This window comes from Miscanthus floridulus, chromosome 11 (genome assembly GCF_019320115.1).
Source record: "Miscanthus floridulus cultivar M001 chromosome 11, ASM1932011v1, whole genome shotgun sequence".
In the NCBI taxonomy this organism is placed as follows: domain Eukaryota; kingdom Viridiplantae; phylum Streptophyta; class Magnoliopsida; order Poales; family Poaceae; genus Miscanthus; species Miscanthus floridulus.
In genome coordinates, this window is record NC_089590.1 from 95519355 (window position 1) to 95540071 (window position 20717).

At 47.7% G+C, this 20717-nt stretch overlaps 1 protein-coding gene across 1 annotated transcript in view; it reads right to left on the minus strand.

Moving 5' to 3' along the window:
- The window catches only part of LOC136490685 (N-acylphosphatidylethanolamine synthase-like), a 29467-nt gene extending 9915 nt beyond the window's left edge, over nucleotides 1-19552 (minus strand). Inside the window, exon 1 of the mRNA XM_066486888.1 lies at nucleotides 19296-19552. Coding sequence (XP_066342985.1) covers nucleotides 19296-19552 — 257 coding nt within the window. The remainder of the gene's footprint in view (nucleotides 1-19295) is intronic.
- Nucleotides 19553-20717: the final 1165 nt, after the last annotated feature.

Here is a 20717-nt window from a genome sequence, read left to right on the forward strand (position 1 = left end):
AGCAAATGTAGACATAAGTAATCAAGTCAGAGAGAGAAGCAAAGCAAAAGCTAGGGAGCATGGATGCGGATGGATGAGGAGACTTTGCAATGCAGCGAATTACAGGGCCACGATGAGAATGAGACAATGATCAAAAGTAATGCCAGGCGAGTACGTTGCACGCCGGAAAAATAAACGAAGCTGATGTGCTCTCTTTCTCGTTAGTTCGTGCTTAACAAAATAAACCCGTGAGTTTATATATATGTATCGTTCTATTTATTAATGGATTTTATTTTATTTATAAAAGTTGTTTTTCATGCTTAATCTAATAGAATGAGCCGTTTGCTATCGATTGGTCAGAATTATCGTTCGACATTCCTAAATATTTCTACGCCCGGCGTGAATTAACTTGAGTGTTTACTTGAGTCTGCGAAACTAAGTCGTACAGGATTCGCTTATCGCATCAAGTACGTTTTAAATTAAAAATTCTGTGGAACTCGTTCTAGAAAGTTTACTTAGGCCTAAATCGCGGTGCTAAACGAGCTCGTAACACCAGGGGTGTTACAACCAACCCCCCTTAAAAAGAATCTCGTCCCGAGATTCGAAGCAAGAACTAGAAGAGGGGAAAATGCAATCTCATTCTGTAGATTAGGGATTACACAAAATATTACATGACTTCGAACACTAAACTACACGGGGATCTAGGGATACATGGTTAAGAGCAACCTGATACAACCGAGACTTAATCCAGAAGTCGAGATAGACAAGGACAATGGAGAAACAACAAGATGATGATTATCCAAAACATGGCATAGCACCAGCAGATCCAAAAACAGTCGACTGAGAAATAAAACATCGCAAATCCTAAAATCGAACTATCCAAAGGAACTTGAACTTCTTCGGCGAACCAGATCCTTTCTTCTCTTCAAGTTACACCATCACCTCAGACTGATGAACCTAGCTTCACAAGGTCAACTGGATTTCGTAGCTCTGCTCCGTATGTGAGGGGAATGGGGATGAAGAAGAAGAGCAAGGACCAAGAGTATCTTATAGTGGCGAACGGAGGTGGGGCGCAACACATTGGAAGTGGAGGCGGAGTGGATGGGATACACAGACGGTTCATGCTATGAAGATAAGATCGGGCATGGTGCGCTTCCTGCGTGAGCGACAGAGGGGGAAATAAAGGAGAGGAGAGGGGGATGGGTCCGCTCGACGAGGCAGGCATGCGGGCGACCATGTTCATAAAAGAAGAAAGGAGGGAGGGGATGGGGGGGGGGGGGGTCCGGTACAAGGGACGAGGTGTGGGCGTCGAGAGCCAACCGGATGCCAGGAAAAGGAAAAGCGCACAGTGCACAAGGACGACGAGTGCGGCACGATGCCGCGGCCACGCGAAAACGGGGTGCTAAAGGACCCGACACAGACGGCGTTCGCAAGGCAGGCAGCGAAATAACCTGGCATACGTTGCGCGGTCAACTAAACATAGGACTTGGGACATGACAGCCACTCCGACTTCTACATGCACTCTCGACTACTCGAAGTTAACTTTCCTTACTACTCGACCACATTCGTCTTTCATGTAGCCTGAGACCATGTCATACTTTCTTTCTCCAAAACCATCTCCTCTTGTTTACCTTGAGAGAACACTATGTCATCAACCCGTTGTGGATTTCTCATTTGAACACCTGAACATTACCAAGAAGAAAATTTTGTAGCAAAACGGTACGGTGGTGTAACTTGGTAAAGGTACTTGGTCAAAAACCTCGATACCAGCGCGTACCGAGCAGCATCACCGTGTGGTAGCTATTCCACAAGGAGCCCTCGGTTTCGTCACGGCACCATAAGCTTTTAACTAGGCAACTATTACCAACTTACATGCCATGAAAGCGGTGGGGTCATAGATCACAGAATAAGGGGAGTAGTGCAAGGAAAAAAAATCAAACAACAAAGGTTCCCTTCACAACAAGGGACAAGGAATTCAAATCCAACGGTGGATTTATTTTAAAGAGATTCAAGTGTTCTGCTGGGACATCCATAATTAGTCAATATAGTGTCCAAACATCCAACCACTACGGATCTGCTGGCATCTGAATGTCAACTTCTCTTGTAATCCACCTAACATCACCCTTGAAAACTTTAAGCACATCTAACGAAACTTAAGGTAGATGAACACAATAAACACAGCAAAATAAACAAAATGCACATTCCAACGGTTTTATATGGGTACAACGTACATGCATTCAGGCTCCCATTCACGACACAGCATTCGCCTATGGTCGGATGATCTCGACAACTATGGACGACAACAACAGCAAGAGTACAATACCGGAGGACAACAACGAAAAACACTACTACTACGGGTACAACATCCCAAGGCAACTAATCTACATCTTCTCAGGGTAATGGCTGAGTAAGAGGAACCAAGGGCTCTTCTTCTGACACTTCCGATGGTGGAGGTGCTGGCGGTTCTGCATCTTCGGTTCTCCTTCTTTTAGGCGGGTGGATAGGGATCCCTTCTAAGATCGGGGCATCCTGCCTTTCAGCAGCCAGCGTCCTCTGTTTGGCCCTGGTGACAAGATAGGCCACACGCAGCTGATGAACATGCCAATCTTTAGCCTCCTTCAGAGCTTCCGACATGGCAGTCTCCCGGCTCTCAACGGCTGCAGCACTGGCATGCGCTTCAGCAAGTTGCACCTCAAGCATCCGGGTGAAGATCTCGGCTTCCTCGGCTCGACGGAGGTAGATCCTCAGTTCCAAGGCTTGTCGGTCATACTGCTCATCCAGAGCAAGCAGGTACGTGGTCAAGTGCACCATGGTAGGACTGTCCTCATGTGCATCCCGCCCTTGCAGAGCCTCCATGTGAGCCCTCCATGCCCGCCGATTCTTGTCCAAAGGAGGAAAGAACCGCATGGGGGTATGGGCAATGGGTTCCTCATAGATCTGGCAGAGGTACCGCAAGGCTTTGTGGGTCACAACCTGGTAGGTGTCGATGAAGTAAAACCCAGTTGCGATCACACTCCAGGCTTCAGTGAGGTCAGGGAACTCTTCACTCTTCCCGATGTAGACGGTAACCTCACACCGCTCGGTGCCATGCTCCTCATACTCACAGCCCTCATACTCAGGATGATCTTTGACTCTGAGCTTTTGTAGGGTGGCATACAGGATTCTGGGAAAACCCTCAACGTTAAGGCAGTAACTACTCACCCAGGCTCCTGCCATTTCTGGCGGTGGTTGCAAGGAAGGCTGAGTGAAAAGCTGGCTCAAGGAAAAGCTAAGCGAGCTAAAGTGCGCCGAGTGGTGGTACCAATGGCTAAGCCAGGCTCTACTTATAAAGGCGGAGCATTTAGTGGTCCTGGCGTGGTCCAACAGGGTTCCCACGCGAGATCACTATGATGAATCGACCAAATTCCATGCGTTCGAGGCGAGCGACGTCCGAGGCCATTACTGACTAGTACGACTGTAGGGCAAGGGTCCGACAAGAGCGCAGAAAAAGGGTACGGGGAGACGTGTGTCACGACCGACGTGAATCACGACGAACGTGGAGTACGAAGCCACAGTGCAGACCTAACTCCAGAACAGAAACAAGGCCGTCGTGCACAATACGACACGCGTGACACCTATGGATGATGTATCTACAAGCAATATGACACTACAATGCACAAACAGGATATGCATGAATGCACATTCTATATGTCCTTCCACTGTTGCCAACATATAGGGCAACCGTTCTCAGATTTTTGGCACATCGTTCTCTCTCTGTAGCTAGTCGATACTATCGGACTATGCTCGAGTCACTGTACCTGTAGAAAAATTGATTAAGCCTACCTAAGTCAGTAGAGTGTCATCTATCCTGGATACATAACCATAGTAATAGGGCTACTTATATAACTTCACGTAAAAATGTCCTAACTTTTTGAAAGGAATTTGTTGTCAAATTTTAGTTTAAAAAAGGTTTTCGAAGCCTTATTTCCTCATTTGCGCTCTGATACCACCTGTGGCAGAACCGCCTAATCTAATGCCTCACAGGAGTGCTTGTCTTCCATTAGACACTAAGCACTCGAGGGAGAACACTAAATTACTCGATTCCGTCGGGCACACCCCAGGGGAGAACCCAACAATCCACATTTTTGCCATCAGGATCACAAATGAGAGAATAAAGCTTACACAATTCTTAACCATTTCTTACATCACTTTTAGTACAACATTAGAGTATAATATTTATTTACTATAACAGTGGAATGTAATTATATTATCAGAGTTATGAATAACTTAATTGAACAGCGGAATATAAACATGTGAACAGAGTTACAGCAGAAATAAACATCTATTAATGACATGATGAAGCCTTGATATATAAACTATGACAACTGATTATGAAACTTTCATTTATAAAAGCATTTGGTGAGAGTTATAAATAACAACTATGATCGCAGCGTAAAGGAATCCTTGCTGAGCCCACCAGGAGGAATCCACACAAGAGTCACCTTTAGTATCCACCTGTCACCTGCAACAGGGGGAATAAAAACCCTGAGTACTCAATTGTACTTAGCAAGACTTACCCGATAGGAGGAAAGGAAGGACTCTAAGGATATGCAAGGCTATCTGGCTTGTGGGTTTATTGTATTTGCAGAAAGCATTACTAAGCGTGCGTCCTTATATTCGATTTTTATTAACAGCCACATTGGTTCATTAACTAACCATTCTATGTAAGCACCTATGCTACTTTCAAGCAGGTGGTAAGCAATCGGATTTCCTTTTTCCATCTTCCATCTTCCATCTTTCAGTTCTTACTACGATGCTAAACTGCAGACAAGCCATACCGATTTTCCCGGCGATTCGCGAATCAATGCCCCCAGCTGGGTACCCTAAAAACACACACCCTGCTTGTCATACTAGTAAGACTCCCATCCCTGAGTCCTAGACTCGTGCGGTGCAAGGACCTCCTCCACTAAAATAAAACCCTGACAGTCGGTTCGAAAAGAGCCGGATCCACGACAAGAGAGCAACAAGTCTTCCAAACGCCCATACCCAAGTATGTGCTCGGGATAATAAGTCTGTGACTTACCGAGAGCCTTATGCAACGACCGGTCCTTAATCGACACGGACAGGGAAAACAGTGTAACCAAGCCATGCCCCGCGTCCACGGCGACACAACCTCTTACACCCACCAATACCCAAACCATATCCCTACCCGGTCACCATTTTTCCTTTCCACCATTTATATTTTCCAAGTGATAATAATACAGTAATATATTTCCTATCTCTCACGAGTGACAGGCAATCACTCAACTTGTATCGGAGTCCTGTAGCATAGCAATCTACATGATCCTGTCATACTAGTAAGACTCATAGGATAATGCAAGTGAGTTTCATTCAACTCCTTAAAACTTAATGCACAAAAATAATTTAAACTGCAGAAAAGTATGGGTTATGCACCGGGGCTTGCCTTGATAAAATATAACCAAAAGTTAGCATTCCATCTTCGTGATATGATCACCATAGCATCATCTTTCAGCTACTCCAGTTGATACCATCGATCCACCATTGTTCCTATTATGATATGTATTGATGCAAATGCATAGATGTAAATAATCAACGACAGCCGAATTTCTTAGAAATCCAATCACGCTTCCAAAAGTACCATTTCTCCAGCAACTCCCGATGACTCCGCGATCCATCGACGTCCCTCCGTCGGCGTCGAACTCGTGGTACTCGGCAAACAGACACAAAAAAATATTCACATAAATTCAAATGCGTTCCAAAAATTATGAAACTTTATGGATAGGTAGGGTTCGATTTAGGAAGAAGTGATGGAATCGGAGTTAGCATAGTGGAGATATTAATTGTGCAAGGTGGCCGCTAATTAATCACGAGGAGAGAAAATGAAACATGATTAGTGAATATTCTTTGGTCTTCACGTGGGTGTTTGGCATGGTTCTTTTGCATGTGTTGTTGCTTAGGGCCCACACGTCATATACACATGCATGGGATGGGAGAGAGAGAGAAAGCTATGAGCGTTCTTCTTGATTCATGCGTGAACGCCATGGCCGAGCTCGTGGAGCTTGTGGGCAACTCGGGTTGGAAGGAGAGGAGCAAGGAGAAGGTCACAGGGGGAAGAGAGGAGAGTGAGGGGATGCTCATGAGCTACTCACCTCGCCCGATGAGTAAAGGTCAACTTCGACCCGCATGCAGCTTGCAGACAGAGCAAGGAAGTTGAGAGTGAGAAGAGAGCTGGAGCTATAGAGAGCAAAGCCTCGGCTACTCAGCGTATCCTTTTTAAAGGCAGGAGACGCGAAGGCGCGACAGCGACACGTCATAAGGTTAGTGGCTAACCAGCTTGCTTAAAGGTAACAAAGCGCTCCTTGTGCACGACGTGATGCTCATATGAACAATGTTTTCTATGGATGAACAGTGTTTCTATGGGTGAATAGTGTTTTCTACGGGTGAACATTGTTTTCTACATGATCTGCACGCACCGTGCAGGACTCAATGGACAGTGTTGACTTCGTGCTACAGTGATTCTGCGGTGCTATAGTGTCCGGTGTGCAGGACGTGCAAGACGCAGTGAACCGTGTTTGGATTTCAGGCGATGGATTTGAGTGGTCTTTGGTCTTTCGACGTGTCAACTGGGCTAGTTGATTCATGATGGACTTGGACTCGAGTGTGTCTTTATCGTGTCAACGGGGCTGATCAGCAATAAAGAGTGTAGGTGTGCTAATAAATTAAGAAGGGAGAAGGAGAAGATCATTCGTAGACTAGCTCAAGACGAACAAGCAAGGAGACTCGTGTGGGCTCGGTTACTTCTTAAACACAATGGTCGGATGGCCAGGCCCAACATGGCCAGCAGGGCGTGCTGGTTGGCATGGACAAGACTGCGGCCACAGAGACAAGCAAGGCAGGCAATCAGAGAAACAGAGACAAGCAGTGAGGGAGGGAAAATAAGGAGCGGCTCGACAAATGTAGACATAAGTAATCAAGTCAGAGAGAGAAGCAAAGCAAAAGCCAGGGAGCATGGATGCGGATGGATGAGGAGACTTTGCAATGCAGCGAATTGCAGGGCCATGATGAGAACGAGACAGTGATCAAAAGTAGTGCCAGGCGAGTATGTTGCACGCCAGAAAAATAAATGAAGCTGCTGTGCTCTCTTTCTCGTCAGTTCGTGCTTAACAAAATAAATCCATGAGTTTATATATATGTATCGTTCTATTTATTAATGGATTTTATTTTATTTATAAAAGTTGCTTTTCATGCTTAATCTAATAGAACGAGCTGTTTGCTATCGATTGGCCAGAATTGTCGTTTGACATTCCTAAATATTTCTACGCCCGGCATGATTTAACTTGAGTGTTTACTTGAGTCCACGAAACTAAGTCGTACAGGATTCGCTTATCGTATCAAGTATGTTTTAAATTAAAAATTCTACGGAACTCGTTCTAGAAATTTTACTTAGGCCTAAATCGCGGTGCTAAACGAGCTCGTAACACCAGGGGTGTTACAGGTCGCCTCTGACCAGACCTTCCTGGTTGTCGGGGAAGTCGACCTGGACCGGGGGTGGGGATCCGCCAGCCTGCTCTGGCTCCAATAGTGAGGGCCTTGGTGAGGTTTGGCCCGAGCCACATTCATCTAGGCCTGGATGGCACAGGTCCACCGCCTGGGCCACCTCCAACACGGCCTGGCTCAAGAGACCTGCCTGAGGTGGCCATTTGGTCAGACATGCCTCTGCCTCAACCAGCATGGGATCGAAGTCCCAACGCTGAGCCTCTGAGCAACGGTCCACTACGAGCATAGGCTCAGGGTGCACCGCTGAAAGGTCCTTGTGTGGTTTTGGTAATTGAGTGACAACCTAGGTGGACTAATTGTGTTTATGTGAGATACACAGGTGATTAGTCCACAGGTACATATGAGCAACATATGCCATGAAGGTGAAAATGGCTTGGAGATGTTGCAAAGCTCACACATGTGATGATGAAGGAGCTCATTGCACATGAGACATGACATTGAGTCATGTGATCAAGGTGGAGAAGATCAAGACATGACTTGGCTTGATGGACTGGTTGCAAGCGTGAAGGGCAAGTCGGAGGCTTTGGAGCGATGGACCACGTGGCGATGAAGCTTGAGCAAGACTTGGCGCCGATGGATGAAGGCAATGGTGAAAAGCAAGTGAAGTCAAGATCGATGAACCAATATGATCACATGATGATATGAAGTAGATCATATCATTGTTGATCATGTTGGTGCATGTGTTGCATCGACATTGGAGGAGATGGAATGGAATGCGCAAGGCAAAGGTATAACCTAGGGCATTTCATTTCACCGGTCATAGGTGTGTAGAGAGTTTATGACTGGGTTTAGGATAGATGGCCGTACTATCAAGAGGGGAAAACTTGTTTGCATATCGGTCATCTAGTGCCACTCGAGTGATCTAACTTTGCATCGTCGCTAGGATCGAGTGGCGTGGCAAGTTGAGTGGCTAACACCCTTGAAAATGTTTGTGAAAATATGCTAACACATGTGCACAAGGTGATACACTTGGTGGTTGTCACATTTGAGCAAGGGTGAAGAAGATAGAGTTGAAAACAAGTTAGTCGCGCTGGTTATAGAGTGACCGGATGCGTCCGGTATGGTGACCGAACACGTCCGGTATTTGGCGACGTACTCAGCGACCGGACGCGTCCGGTGTGAATCAGCAAATCGGTGTTCGGTAGAACAGTTGATCGGACGCTGGCAGCATCCGGTCCGGTGTGACCGGACATGTCTGGTCGAGCATGGGTGCTTACTGTACTCGACCGGACACTGAGGCTCAGCGTCCGGTCAATTTCTAACTGTCGCATCCGGTCGGCCCTGGAGGCTTACTGGACTTTGACCGGACGCAGCGTTGAGCGTCCGGTCGTTTCGTGCTGAGTGTCCGGTTGTCTTGTCAGAGGGCCATTGGAGGCAACGGTCGGGACACATGGCGGTTAGACAGCTACCGAACACATCTGGTATAGCGACCGGACATGTCTGGTATTCACGATCGATGCATCCGGTGCAGCGTCTGGTCAACCCGAAAAACGCCCAGTGAAGGGGTAACGGCTCTATTTGTTCATGGGGTTATAAATAGAAGCCATGGTCGGCCTTGGGCCAGAAAGGGAGCACACTAGAGCCTTGGTGGCTTGTGTGGTAGTGCTTGGGAGCCCTCCATCTCACACATACTTGATAGTGATCATCCAATTATGTGAGTGAGCGATTCTAGTGCGATTGCATCATGAGGTTGCATCGAGTGGCACTAGGTGATCGAGTTGCAAGCCAGTGGTGCTTGTTACTCTTGGAGGTTGCCACCTCCTAGACGACTTGGTGGTGGTCTCCGTCGAAGCCCGCAAGAAGCTTGTGCGGCGCTCCGGAGAAGTGCTTTGTGAGGGGCATTGTGCTCGCCCCGCGAGAGCCACGAAGAGCAACTTTAGTAAAGCGTGTCATTGAGCTACCCTCACTTCCAGGGTAGGTTCTTGCGATGCCCGACGTGTGGGCTTGGCGGGTGATGCCAATTAGCCGCCGAACCACCAAGTGAGCGGTCGACACAACAGGGACTAGCGTGTTGGCAAACACGTGAACCTCGGGAGAAAATCACCATGTCAACCTTGTTCTTCCCGTTGGTTTGCATCCTCGTTACACAAGCTTGTATTTACTTTCATATACATTGTGCTTGTGTAGTTGCTCTTGTAATTAGTTAGCTTGTGTAGCTCGCTAGTTACCTTCTTGCTTGTGTAGCATAGAAGTAGCTTCCTTGCGTGGCTAATTTGGTTTGTGTAACCTTGTTAGTCACATTGCTTAGTTTGTGTAGCTAAGTAATTGCGCTCTCTAATTTGGCATTGGTTGCCTTGTTATTGAGCATTGCTAGTGAGCTTAGTTGGCTTTGTGTTTTTGCTTACTAGCATGTGTAGGAGCTCTCTTGTTGCTTAAAGTACTAGTGGCATAGGTTTGTGTGACCTTGCTTCTAGAATTGGTTAGGAGAACTCTAGCTAGTCCGGCACCTTTGTTGCTAATTAGTATCTTTGAAAGGTGCTAGTGAATATAGATAGAGGGGTGTAGTCTTGGCTAGACCGATAGTAATAATTCCGCACTTGTTTCGGTTAGCCGACGAGATTAAGTTTTAGGAAAGACTATTCACCCCCCTCTAGTCGCCATCTCAACCCTTTCAATTGGTATCAGAGCTAGGTCTCTCATTTGTGGTCTTCACCGACCCGAGAGGATGGTGGCTTATGGGCTAGATGTTGATTGTCCACACATTTTTTATGGCACACACTTTACACGATGGAAAAATTGGATGATATGCAATTTTAAGTTTATTTGCCCTCAAATGTGGTGGATGGTAGATGTAGGCTTTTCTCACGTGTTGGATGAAGATGATCTAACTCAAGCACAAGAGAAATGCCTAGATCTTGACATCCAAGCTACTAACATCATGTATAGATCTTTGCATGATTGTATATTGGGAGAGATTATTGACATGAAGACCGCCCATGAGATTTGGAGTTATCTCAATGAGAAATATGGGACGGTCTCCGATGATGATGATGAGCCCAAGATGGAGGCACATGACTGTGTTGAGCATAACCACAATTTGGTGATTGTGGAAGATTGCTCCACCTCATGGTCAAGTGAAGATGATAATGATCACATCACAAGATCACTTGACAAGATTGATGATGATGCCACAAGTGATGCCAATGATGATGCTACTCCATGCACACTTGATGGTGATAATGATGGATCAAGCTCGGGCTACGAGAGTGATGTTTCTTCAAGCTCTCCAACTACATCACATTGCTTCATGTCACAAGGTGACACTAAGGTATCTAATGCAAATGTGATTGATCTTGATTCATATGAGGAGCTTCTAGATAGATATGGTTGCATGATCAAAGCTTTAGAAAAAGAGATGGCTAAAACTGAGAAATTGAAAAATGAAAACTCTTTTCTAAAGAACACATGTGAACAACAAAAGCATCTACTTTATGTTACTACTTGTTCACATGAGGAGCTAAAATTGACTCATGAGGAACTTAGTGTTGCTCATGATAACTTGGTACAAGACCATGCTTTTCTCACTAAGGAGATTTCTAATGGAAAAATTAAAAATAATGAGAGCTCATCACATGGATCAAATGATAAATCACAAATTGTTGCTAACCCTTGTGATGTAGGCAAGAAGCATGTATCCACCTCTAGTGGTGATTTATTAGAAATGCCATGTTCTTCACAAATAGATGCCTGTTCTACTTCTATGTCTTGTGAGACTAACATTTTGAAGGAGAACATTGAGCTCAAAAGTGAAGTGAAGAAATTGAGCAACAAGTTAGAGAGGTGCTACAACTCAAAAGTCACCTTTGAGCACATGTTAAAGACTCAAAGAAACTATGGTGACAAGTATGGCCTTGGCTTCAAGAAGAAGATGACAAAGGGTAAAAGGAAGAGAGAGAGAAAGATGAAGAAGTGAAAGGTCCTAATGGCTAGAGGGGGGGGTGAATAGCCTAATAAAATTTCAACAACAACACTTAACAAAATGGTTAGACAATTATGAGGCGAAGCGAGTGTTGCGCTAGCCTACTCAAAATGCAAGCCACCTACCACAATTCTAGTTTAGATAGTGTCTAATCACACAATAGCAAAGACACTACCCTATGCTAGTGTGCTCTCAAAGACTAACTAAAGAGCTACACCAACCAAGCAAACAAGCTCTCACAACTAGCTACACTAAATAACTTGACAACTAGTTTACGATAATATAAAGAGAGTGATCAAGAAAGTTATACCGCTGTGTAGATGAAGAACCAATCAATCACAAAGATGAATAACAATGAAGACCAATCACCTCGGAATCAATGATGAACACAATAATTTTTACCGAGGTTCACTTGCTTGCCGGCAAGCTAGTCCTCGTTGTGGCGATACGCTCACTTGGAGGTTCACGCGCTAATTGGCATCACACGTCAAACCCTCAATAGGGTGCCGCACAACCAACACAAAGATGAGCATCACACAAGCCACGAGCAATCCACTAGAGTACCTTTTGGCGCTCTGCCGGGGAAAGGTCAAGAACCCCTCACAATCACCACGATCGGAGCCGGAGACAATCACCACCCTCCGCTCAACGATCCTCGCTGCTCCAAGCCGTCTAGGTGGCGGCAACCACCAAGAGTAACAAGCGAAATCTGTAGCAAAACACGAACACCAAGTGCCCTAGATGCAATCACTCAAGCAATGCACTTGGATCACTCCCAATCTCACTATGATGATGAATCAATGATGGAGATGAGTGGGAGGGCTTTGGCTAAGCTCACAAGGTTGCTATATCAATGCAAATGGCCAAGAGGGTGAGCTTGAACTGGCCATGGGGCTTAAATAGAAGCCTCCACAAAATAGAGCCGTTATACCCCTTCACTGGGCAAAATGTGCTCTGATCGGACGCTCCGGTCATACTGACCGGACCCTGGACTCAGCGTTCGGTCCACTGATCTTTGCCACGTGTCACTTTGAGTTAAAACAGAATCGTCAGATCACAACGGCTAAGTGCTGACCGGACGCTCCGGCAAAACTGACCGGACGCTGAAGCCCCAGCGTTCGGTCGAGTATAGTAAGGGTCCAAATCCATTTTTCCTCGACCGGACGCGTCCGGTCCACCTCGACCGGACACAGCCCAGCATCCGGTGGAGTACCCTAGCTACTGTACCGCCAGGTCAGCATGACCGGACGCAGGCAGTCAGCGTCCGGTGCATTCAGATCCAGCGTCCGGTCACTGGATCGACGCTGGCATCTCCTCTATCTTCTTCACCCTTGCTCAAATGTGCCAACCACCAAGTGTATCACCTTGTGCACATGTGTTAGCGTATTTTCACAATCATTTTCAAGGGTGTTAGCACTCCACTAGATCCTAAATGCATATGCAATGAGTTAGAGCATCTAGTGGTACTTTGATAACCGCATTCCGATACGAGTTTCACCCCTCTTAATAGTATGGCTATCAAACCTAAATATGATCATACTCTCTAAGTGTCTTGATCACCAAAACAAAATAGCTCCTACAAATTATACCTTTGCCTTGAGCTTTTTATTTTTCTCTTTCTTCTTTCCAAGTCGAAGCACTTGATCATCACCATGCCATCATCTTTATCATGCTATGATCTTCATTTGCTTCACCACTTGGAGTGTGCTACCTATCTCATGATCACTTGATAAACTAGGTTAGCACTTAGAGTTTCATCAATTCACCAAAACCAAACTAGAGCTTTCAATCTCCCCCTTTTTGGTAATTGATGACAACCCTTATACAAAGATATGAATTGAAATTCAATTGAATCCATGTTGCTTGCCCAAGCATATTTACCATGTGTAAAAGGATATGGACAAGTTTCATGAACCCCAAATGGTAGCAATTGCTCCCCCTACATATGTGCTAAGAGTTTGGATTGTAGCTTGCACATATGCTTAGATAGGAGATATAGGAGTCAATGTCTACCACATGATGCTAAGGTATAAAAGATGGACCTTTGAAGCGTGATACCAATCGGAGTGCACCAATATACCATCCTTAGCACCATGGTTAGCTCAATACCACTTAGAAATATTTGGAAATGAAAGCACTAGATATCCTATGCATGCTAGTTTTCATTTCATTATTCAAACCGACAACTAGCATACACCACACAAGCATGGATATTGAATTTTAAAACTTGTGCCATGCAAGCAAATATACGAAATGAACATTCAAATGCACCATACAAGTTCATGAGCTTGCTCCCCCTACTTGTGTGCTCAAAATTTTAATTTATTCCTTTCCTTTTTCACTTTTCTCCCCCTATGTCATACATCAAGTATTTCTTTATGTTTCTCTCCCTTTATAATATTTCTCCCCATTTTCACTATTTTTACTACTATCTTTGTTTCTCTCCCCCTTTGTCATCAATGACCACAAAGGTGCTAAATATAGATAGTATTACTTGTAGGGTCGAGATTATCAATGTCAATCAATGGGGTGATGATTATTTTCCCAAATTTGGTCCAATCTAGATTATTTGCCAAAGATATTTAACTTGGTTTGATCCAAGGACAAGCTTCTTCACACCTCCAAATAAGGGTTATCTTGTACCATATTGAGTTAAACACTTATAGCTCATTTTCTAGATTAAACACTAGGTTTACAAGCCCATAAACATGTCATATGCTATCACCAGATCAAGTCAAGCATAGAAGCAATAGTGATACCATATAAACATCAAATTCATTTGATTTTCATGAATGAGCCTAATAAAATAGAACCACTTGAAAGGTCCTAATAAAATTGAAAATGTGACTAGCTGCACTAATCATGTCCTTAGCAAAGATGTATGTCATGCCAATCAACTTTTACCTTAGATTGCTCAAAGGAGAGGCATGTCATATAAGTGGGGGGGGGGTGCATCAACACATATTTGAGAAATCCAATATGTTCAACTCATTCCTTAGCTTGCAAAACCTTTTCTCATCCAATGGCTTGGTGAATATATCGGTAAGTTGATCTTCGGTGCCTACACTCTCAATGCAAATGTCCCCTTTTTGTTGGTGATCTCTTATGAAATGGTGGCGGACATCAATGTGCTTTGTTCTTGCATGTTGAACCGGATTGTTAGTTAGCTTAATTGCACTCTCATTGTCACATAGCAATGTCACTTTCTTGAACTTGATTCCAAAGTCACTCAAAGTTGCCTTCATCCAAAGTATTTGTGCACAAGAACTACCGGCGGATATGTATTCGGCTTCGGCGGTTGATAATGCAACACTATTTTGCTTCTTTGATGACCATGAAACAAGTGATCTTCCCAACAATTGACATGTGCCCGAGGTGCTCTTCCTTTCAACCTTGCATCCCGCATAGTCCGAGTCGGAGTAACCAACAAGCTCAAACTTTGCTCCTTTGGGATACCACAAACCAACATTTGGTGTATGCTTCAAGTACCTCAATATTCTCTTTGTAGCCTTCAAATGACTTTCTCTTGGTGAGGCTTGAAATCTTGCACACATGCATACACTAAACATGACATCCGGCCTTGATGCGGTCACATAGAGTAGGCTTCCAATCATAGACCGATATAATTTTTGATCCACCATGTTTCCACTTGCATCACTATCCAAGTTGCCATTTGTTCCCATTGGTGTGCTAATGACTTTGCTATCAATCATGCCAAACTTCTTGATCATGTCCTTGATGTACTTGCCTTGACTCACAAATGTACCATTCTTTAATTGTTTGATTTGAAGACCAAGGAAGTAACTCAACTGTCCAATCATGGACATCTCAAACTCATTAGCCATCATCTTTCCAAACTCATCACAAAAATCTTGATTGGTTGATCCAAATATGATATCATCAACATAGATTTGCAACACAAATAGATCTTTTCCAATCTTCTTGATGAAAAGAGTGGTGTCAACCTTGCCCATTGTGAACCCTTTAGAGAGGAGAAAGTCCCTCAATCTCTCATACCGTGCTCTAGGTGCTTGCTTCAAACCATACAAAGCCTTCTTCAACTTGTACACATAGTTGGGCTTCTTGTCATCTTCAAAACTGGGAGGTTGCTTAACATATACTTCTTCATTGATGTAGCCATTTAGAAATGCACTCTTAACATCCATTTGATAGAGCTTGATGTTGTGGGCACAAGCATAGGCTAGCAAGATTCTAATTGCTTCCAATCTAGCAACCGGGGTATATGTTTCTCCAAAGTCAAGACCTTCAACTTGTGTATAGCCTTGTGCTACTAATCTTACTTTGTTCCTAACTACTATCCCATCTTGATCTTGCTTGTTTCTAAAGACCGATTTGGTTCCAATCACATTGTGTCCCTTTGGTCTTTCTACCATCTCCCATACTTGATTTCTTGTGAAGTTATTCAACTCTTTATGCATAGCATTTACCCAATCAACATCCTTCAATGCTTCATCTATCTTCTTTGGTTCAGTGGATGATACAAATGAGAAGTGTTCACAAAATGATGCCAATCTTGATCTTGTTTGTACACCTCTTGAAATATCACCAATGATTGTATCCAAAGGATGATCTCTTGCAATACTTGTTGGTTGAAGCAATGGAACTTGATTGCTTGCACTTGCTTGATCATTGGGTTGAGATGATATACTAGCCACTTGATCTTGATCAATATCATGAGAGTCAAATGAAGCTCAAATTTTTACAGCTGCTAGATAACTTAGTAATGCACACCTCCACCAAATTTCGTGGTATTTGGATTTGTACTTTGAGAAATATGCTTATTTCTTTGAAGGGTACAAAATCTGTCAGAAAAGTGATAAATGTTGGATTGATCTAGAGCCACTTTGATTGAAAGGTGTCGGGCTCGCGTCGCCGAGACAACGAGCTCTCCACCTGCTGCGCTGCCGCACGCTCAAGTAGTGTGCAGATTTCGCGGTGGGCCAAACGATCCTCGGGCGTTGCGGCTTCTGGAAGGCCACAGAGCAAGGCCGTTACGGCGGTGATGTTCTGGCTCGCTTGGGCGAAGTGGGGAAGGGTTTCATCGTTGGCGATGATCCTTCGGTTTATGTTGCGGGCCACGGCGCGTGCGTGCCCACCATCTCCGCAGCGCCTGATCTCCTCATTGACCTCCACGTACTCCCGAACAAGCTGTTGTCCGGCTTCATCTATTTCTCGCTTTCAGGCTCTCAGCTGCTCCATCCCTACGTGAGGTGGGGCCACTGTCCCCCTCTCGATTGCGCCGCCGAGGTTGCCTGTCGGGGTAGTCTCCTCCGCAGAGATGCTTTCGACATGTCCCTCGGAGGTTTCTACCATGAAACATTCTCGCGAGGGATGATGGCTCCCCCTGCCGGAGTCAGAGCCAGAGTTCGACCCCAGCCCCTCCGTGAGGAGGCCGTGGAGGGATTCCGTAACACTTTTGATCATCCCTACAAACTCGTTGTTCGAGGGGGACAGGATCGTGCGTTGTGCCACAAGGTGGCTAACGGTCGTCGTGGCGTTGTGGAGACCGAACAGAAACGCCATCGGGGTGCTCCGTGCGGAGTGTTCCAGAGAGATGGTGAGGCGGCGCGGGTCCTCCCTGAACGGTTATGGTCTAAGGGAGACGCCATGCTGGCGCTCAAGCCTCTCATAGTTGAAGTTGATGGAGGGGAGAGACTGGACGGCGGCGTGGGCCAGTGCCAACTCTCCTCCTAGTGTGACGATGAAGTCCAGGTCACCGAAATGCACGTGTGCGCCCGGGACCCAGCTGATTGCGTGGTTAGCCATCCGAGGCCTGATTTGGAACGCGCAAAGGCCCCTACCTGGCGCGCCAATTGTCGGTGTTTCGAACAAACACCGGTTAGTAAATTTATAATTGTTGCACGTTAGGCCCGGATGGTGCACTAAAGGACACAAGATTTATGCTGGTTCGGGTTGAATGTCCCTTGGACGTCGGGCGAGGCGGAGCCAGCCCTCAGGGGTCGGGCGAGACGGAGCCAGCCCCTAGCCGTCGGGCGAGGCGGAGGCCAGCCCTCGGGGGTCAGGCGAGGCGGGGCCCATCCTCGGACGTCGGGCGTGGCGGAGGCCAGCCCTCAAGGGTCGGGCGAGGCAGAGGCCAGCCCTCGAGGGTCGGGTGAGGCGGAGCCAACCCTTAGGCGTCAGGCGAGGCGGAACCAATCTTCCGTCGTTCGGGCAAGAAGAGTAGCAGTGTTCTTGTCTGACTGGAAGAGTCAACGTTCGATGGTTATTAGTCCTACCTCATTGGGTACCCCCGGTATTAGGTCCCCTACAACCTCGACCTTGGGCCGGTTATTAACGTCACCCAGAGGTGGTGATATAGGCAGGCTGCTGTTGTGGTGCTGCTGCGACGATGATGACGACGCGGTTGACCGGTGCACACGACAAGGCGACGATGTTGTCGACGTCTCACCTGGCACGGCGTGACATTCCAGTGACACCCATTCCTTCCGGATGGGGCGACACGCCACCGAGGATGGAGGCTTGCACACCGGTGAACGACCACGCTTGCACGCCCTGGCCCGATGGCCGGTACCCCAACAATGGAGACAGCGGGACAAGAAGCGACATTGAGTGGTGACATGGCCATGCACCAGGCAGTTGAAGCAGATACCCACCAGCTCTGGTGGGACTGGGCGTTGGCGTTTGGGGACCGTTCTACCTTCGCCAGCGACGACGGCTCTCGATGATCTGGAATCCGTTGTCATCGACGTTGGGCACATACACTGGCGCCCTGCGCCGCGGGCCAAGGCGTTGGTGCAGAGGGACCCTTGCCGCCGGTTCTAGAACAAGGCAACGCAGCATGGGCACTCGCACGACACTGCGACCACCGAGCGCGATGGTCCTACGCCGACAGCGTCACTTCCTCATGGCGGCCGTCGTGTGGGTTCCTCACATGGCAACAACATTTTGCGCCGTGTTCGGAGCCCCCACTGATGGGAGAGGTGTGGCCCCGAGGTCCCTGCGGGCGGTGTCCAGGTACGACAAGCGTGTGGTAGAGGTGAGTTCATCGTCAGAGCTACACGCGCAGGGGTCATCTTCCCAGCACAGGAACTTACTCCTGCCAGCCGACTGATGGGTGGAGAAGAAGGGTGGGGCATGCTGGGAGAGGGAGGACCTTCCCGAGCATGCGACCGTCGTTGGAGAGGTGACTAGCGGTGGTGGAGTGGACGCCCGGGTTGTTGCATCTGCCTTAGACGCCCGCATTGTGGCTGACGGCGTGAACGCTCGCGCGGCTTCACCGGCTTCATCGTCTTCGATGTCATGTTCATCCTCCTCATCCTCACATTCCATGACGTCCTCGACGAGGACCGTCGTCTCATCGTCCATCCTTCCAACCATGACAGGCACCGTCGGCGCGTGTCGCCGGCGTCGCCAAGAGGAAGGAACGGGTCAGGGGCCAGTCCCAGAGTGGGAGGTGGCGAGGGGCGGTGGCAGCCGAGCTCAGAGCGAGCGCCAGTGTGGCCGCACGACGCACGCAAGTCGAGCTCGAGCACCAGCGCCAGTGACTTGGGTAGATGGATGGAGGCATCGATGGCTTGGATCTCGTAGAAACTTTGGTGAGCGCTGGAGGGAGACCCACCAATGGGTAGATCAGGCGACGGTGGTTGTGGATCCAGGCACTGATGGTGAGGAGAGGGTGGGGATGGAGCGGATCTAGGTGGGGAGCGTGGTGGCAGCCAGAGGTTAACGAAGGGGGCGGGCGGGTCAGGGGGGTCGAGGTCAAGGTCCATCATGCCACCCTAGCTGAAGCCTCCCTCTGTCTAGTCTGAATCAATAAGCATCAAAGGTCATGGGGGAGGGAGATGAGTGAGGAGGTTACAGGGGGACATATATGGACATGTGGTTGCTGACGGTGAGGAGCGGCGTCCTGGGAGCCCGCGACGAGACGAGGCGGAGGAGCACGTCAGCGTTGTGGACCATGGTGGTGTTGAGCAGCAAGGCGTACAACTTGGTGAACGCGCCCACAACGGTGAACACCATGGCGTGCGGGACGCCGCCCAGGTTCCCCTCATGGCCCGCCCACCTCAACGTTCGCGCGGCGGTGGCGGCTGCCCCCGCCTCCGCGGACGCCTCCATTTTTTCCACTTCCTTTTTTCTTCGGGAAAATTGGTTCTATAGCATCGAAAGGTTACGATCTTCGTAAAATACCACTAAAAGAGTTTGGCCCTGTAAAATAGCACTGAAAGTTGTCGCCGTGAACTGAAAATAGCACTCCGTCAGGTTTTACACTCAGGAGCGTTAATTTGACCTAAACTCCAAAAGTTAAGTGACATTTTTGCCCTTGCCTTATCCACATCCCTATCCTCATACAGGAAAGTGAGAGCCACGCCATGAATGTCTGGTTCCGCCTAGGAGACAGCCGCGCCATGCTCGGTTCTACCTGGGAGCGCCCCCTCCGCCCGTCCATCGGCCACCTGGGAGCTCCAAGGGCCTCCTGTGTCGACCGTCGTGGCTATCTCTCCACGCGCAGGCCGCTCCCCGTGTGGAGGCTACATCGTACGCCGTGGGCTGGTACTCGCGCGGTGGCCACGCCGCCTGCGCCGTCCGCCGTGGGCCTCTCATCGTGCAGAGGCCGCGCCGCCTCCGCCCGTCTGTCGGCTGCCTAGGAGCTCCGAGGGCTTCCTGCGCTGGCCGACGTGGCTTCCTCTCCGTGCGCAGGCCGCTCCTCGTGTGGAGGCCGCACCGTCCGCCGTGGGCTGGTACTCGCCCAGAGGCTGCGCCGCCTGCGCCGTCCGCCGCGGGCCGCTCATCGTGTGGAGGTCGTGCCGCCTCCGCCCGTCCACCGACAGCCTGGGAGCTCCGAGGGCCTTCTGTGCCGACCACCGCGGCTTCCTCTCCGTGTGCAGGCCGCTCCCCGTGTGGAGGCCGCGCCGTAGCAAAGCCTAGATTGCTGACAGAGCAACAAAGGTACTCAAGTCTACTCCAGACCTAGGAGCAAAGAAATTGCAAGTTGAGCTTGAAAGATAGTTCCCGATCAAAATGTCATGTAATAAGGTGTGGGACCGGGAACTAAAAATGTCATAATAAGCTAGTGGCCTATTGTTGTTATAATAAGGTGCTGTAAATGAGCTAAAAATGAAGAGTACAAACTTGAAGTACACAATTAAGGGGAGTGATGATCTCAAGGCTGAGGTATCTAGATTGACTAAGGACAACTATCCTTGGAGTCATGCTGTGGATCTTGAAAGCAAGACATGTTCATGTGGACAGTGGCATATTTCCGATAAACCTTGCACACATG